Genomic DNA, 3,970 nt, shown 5'->3' on the forward strand with positions numbered 1-3,970 from the left:
GCAAATTTTGATGTAAACCCAAAAAGAAAATATTACTCTATTATGCAGTGTCACTTTCAGACAGCATAGGCTTAAGCCACCGCATTGGAAGGCGAGCAGAAGTAAGTGACAGTGTCACTTTCAGACAACAGAAGGTAACTTCTACATTTTGTAGCTATTTTTAAAGCATTCACCACCAGATTGGGCATTGTATCTAGAGTTGCGTTAACTCTACGAGATTATGGTTAAAAAAACTATTTTTAGACCAGATAATAGATTATATATTCTTCGACATAATGTAAATTGTCGCTGAAATTGCTTATTAGTTTTGTTCGTTCGCTGCTTGATTTAACAAGCTGTCAGGTTTTCTATTGAATCCATGGACATGGCTATGCTTTCGCTAAAGAGAAGGTTAAAAAGGAAGGTTATCACAGATACTAATACAGGTGAGTCTAGAGGTAAAGTTTGGCAACTCATTTCAGGTGGCCAGGAACTTCTGTCAGCCAACCCTGGAATTTATCAACTTCTCTTATCCACGGAAATATCTGATTCATTGGAGAATCTCATTATGAAAGACATACATCGCACTTTGCCATCACAAGAATTATTTCAAACAATAGAAGGGCCTGGACAGAGATCTCTGCATAATCTGTTGAAGGCCTATGCTGTGTATGACACAGATGTGGGGTATACACAGGGGATGAATTTCATAGCTGCCATCATTCTGCTTCACATGAAGGAGGAAGAAGCCTTTTGGGTTATGGTGGCACTGCTCAAAGGAACTGTGAATATGCCAATCCGGGGTTTGTATTTGGAAGGTTTGCCTTTGCTACAGGATTACCTGAATGAGTTTGCAATGCTGGTGAATGAGCAGCTGCCTGAACTGGGTCGGCATTTTGAGGAGCAGATGATCACACCTTACATGTATGCCAGCGGATGGTTTATGACTCTGTTTTCTGCATATTTGCCTTTTCCCTTCACTCTTAGGATCTGGGATGCATTGTTCTCTGAGGGCCTGCAAAAGACTCTTTTCAGAGTGGGCTTGGCACTGCTAAAGCACTTTGAAGATGATTTGTTGAATTTGCCTTTTGAAGAATTGTTACAGTTCCTACTGCACCTGCCTGAGGAGATCAATTTGGATCTGGATTTGCTGTTGCTGCCAATTGCTAAAGTACCCACATCGGAGAAGCGCAATTATTGGGAGGAGCAAAAACTTGCATGGAGAAGTCTGCTGTGAAATCTGAACGCTGTTGGTGGAAAACATCCCACTGTTATTAGATAAGCAACTTAGATGATCTTTTATTTTTCAAAACCTGTCGGGCGAGTGCTTGAGCAGCCCGCCGGTTAATTTGTGCGCTCCTGCCATTGCACTGAATCTATCTTACTGTTTATATTTACCTTTAAACAAAATTCATGTCTGGTTTGCATGTATCGTGTAATATCATCACTGTATTTTTCAATTATTAAAACAAAATTAAAATGATTTCTCGTATTTAGTCTGCGTTTTCTTGGTTGGCAATTTTATGATTAAGTATATCATTATTTGTTTCCCGGAGTTTACATTGTAATCGTATGGAATAGCAAAAGAATGGAATGTCTTTTTTATTTTACATGTAGATAAACTTTATAAATATAGTTTATAATTAAAATAAATTTATAATTTTATTAAATAATTATTATAAATATAACTTTTTTTTAATTTATTATATTGGTGTTTTTATAAAAAACCAATTTAATTTTAAAATATAAATAAATATAGAGTTTAGGCTTCTGTGATCCATATCAAGTTTACAAAAGATTTTTCGGCGAAAATCACATGAAATGTCATTTGTCGACGCGTTTCGAACCAACCAGTGTGGTTCATCGTCAGGACAAGTTGAAGAACAGATCCAGCTTAGCATGCTTAAATAGCTAGAGCAGAGACACCAACGGTTACCTGGGCAAAAGGTTTACTCAAGGAGCAAGGTCAAATTTAGTTAAATTGGGTATAAATAAATAAATATATAAATGATAAATTATAATATAATAATAGAAATAAATAAAATTTAATATAAAAATATAAATCAGTTATATTAGGCGTAAGAAAAATAATAACAAATTATTTATTTAATATATAAATGAGGAATAATAATAAACTACTTTTTTATTAATTAAATAAAAGAAAAAATATATAAATTAATAAATATAATAATAGAAATAAATAAAAATATATAAAAAAATTTATATATAAAAATATAAATTTAGTTATATTAGGTGTAAGAAAAATAATAAAAATAAATTATTCATTTAATATATAAATGAGGAATAATAATAAACTACTTATTTATTAATTAAATAAATGAAAAAAATCTATATATAAAAATATATAAAATTTTTATATAAAATATAAATTTAGTTAAATTAGGTGTAAGAAAAATAATAATAAATTATTTATTTAATATATCAATGAAGAATAATAATAAACTACTTACTTATTAAGTAAATGAAAAAAATTAATAAATATAATAGCAAAAAATAAATTAATTATTTAATTTAAAAATGAAAGGTATCATTAGTAAGGTAAATACATTCATATTTAGTTATATTAGGTATAAGGTAAATAACCAATTGAACAATAATAAAACTAATAAATTATTAAATTTAAATAAATAAAAATATAAACGAAGAATTAAAAATAATAAATTATTTATTTATTAATTAAAAAGGAATAAATATAAAATAAAATAAAAATAAATAAATAAAACTGAAATAAAAATAAAAATACTAATAATATAATAATAAATCATTAAGGAATTTAGACTTCTGTGATCCATAACATTGTCTGGATATCTTCGGCAAAATCACATAATCAATCTTTTGTCGACGCGTTTCGAACCAACCAGTGTGGTTCATCGTCAGGATATACATGGTTATATTGGTTGATGTTATGTTATTGGTTTTAAGAAGAAGTTAAACATATGGTTGTTTTGGTTAGGCGTAGTCCATAGGCGCGCACTTGGCAAAAGTGAGCGTCCGGTGGTGCCGCGCGCCGCCCAAATTAACAAAAAAAATATTGGGGGCGTGACAGGTGGTATCAGAGCCCGAACGGACCCGGGCGTTGTAGCAGTTAACGGTTGACAAGTGAAGATACGGTCATGGCGAACGATCAAAATCTTGTAACCATGAAAATCTGTGGCAGGGATGTCCAGGCGTTGGTAGAGACAGATGAAAGATGTAACTTCATGTCTTTGCGGTTAGCCAAGGAAGTGGGGCTGATATCTACCGGGGAGAGCTGGGACATGCCCATAATTCAAGACGTGCCTATACAGTTCAAAGGATGTAGAGGGCAGTTGAATTTCGTGGTGGTCAATATCGATGATATTGATGTAATACTTAGGCGAGAGAGACTTCTTCAGATTGTTCAGACAATCGAACCCGATGGAGTTGCAGACCAAGAAGAAGAGGTCACCAAGAATACGGAAGACTTGACTATGATGGAGGATTGGCTTGGGGATAATCAAGCTAAGGCCGAATCGTGCAAGTTGGAGACATGGGTGGACACTTACTTGGGTGGACCATACAAGGACGAGGTACGAGGCATGGCAAGTTTGAAGGAAGGTGAAGGGAAGCTCTTGCTTACCTTATGCAGATTGAAAAGATTGAAAAAGGAGAGGCCCCGAATCCATGATGAACTTGAAGCCTTGGAAAGAAGCATTGAAGAAGAACTTCTTCAACTCGGTTGGACATTGGAGCATGATGATGGGGACTCGATGGAGGTAAAACTTGGAGGTAAACCAGGATCGGGCAGCTTATCGACATGTATGGGAGAGGTCACTCACGTGGAGGAGCCTCAAGTGGATAAAGTAAGTATCGGCATACATGGTTCATTTGGTCATGAAGCAGGTGGATCATGTGTAGAAAATGGCAAGGACAGCTTGCCTAAGCATGGAGACATCTTGCCGTGGATAATTATGGAGCTTTGCATGAAGAAGCAGAGGACGTTAGCTGATGG

General features: G+C 34.2%; 1 protein-coding gene across 1 annotated transcript; it reads left to right on the forward strand.

Annotated features, from left to right (window-relative positions):
* The first annotated feature begins 364 nt into the window (after positions 1-364).
* On the forward strand, positions 365-1,216 carry LOC149196608 (uncharacterized). Its single transcript, XM_089408367.1, has one exon. The coding sequence runs from the start codon at positions 365-367 to the stop codon at positions 1,214-1,216; it is 852 nt and encodes a 283-aa protein (XP_089264493.1).
* The last annotated feature ends 2,754 nt before the right edge of the window (positions 1,217-3,970 follow it).

Source organism: Pinus tabuliformis, chromosome 2_2 (assembly GCF_031772625.1).
Source record: "Pinus tabuliformis cultivar Carrire ecotype Pingquan chromosome 2_2, CPIR1, whole genome shotgun sequence".
NCBI classification, from domain to species: domain Eukaryota; kingdom Viridiplantae; phylum Streptophyta; class Pinopsida; order Pinales; family Pinaceae; genus Pinus; species Pinus tabuliformis.

What these genes read in the sequence shown, in the direction of transcription:
- LOC149196608 (XM_089408367.1), top strand. Translation starts at nt 365, where the DNA reads ATGGCTATGCTTTCGCTAAAGAGAAGGTTAAAAAGGAAGGTTATCACA.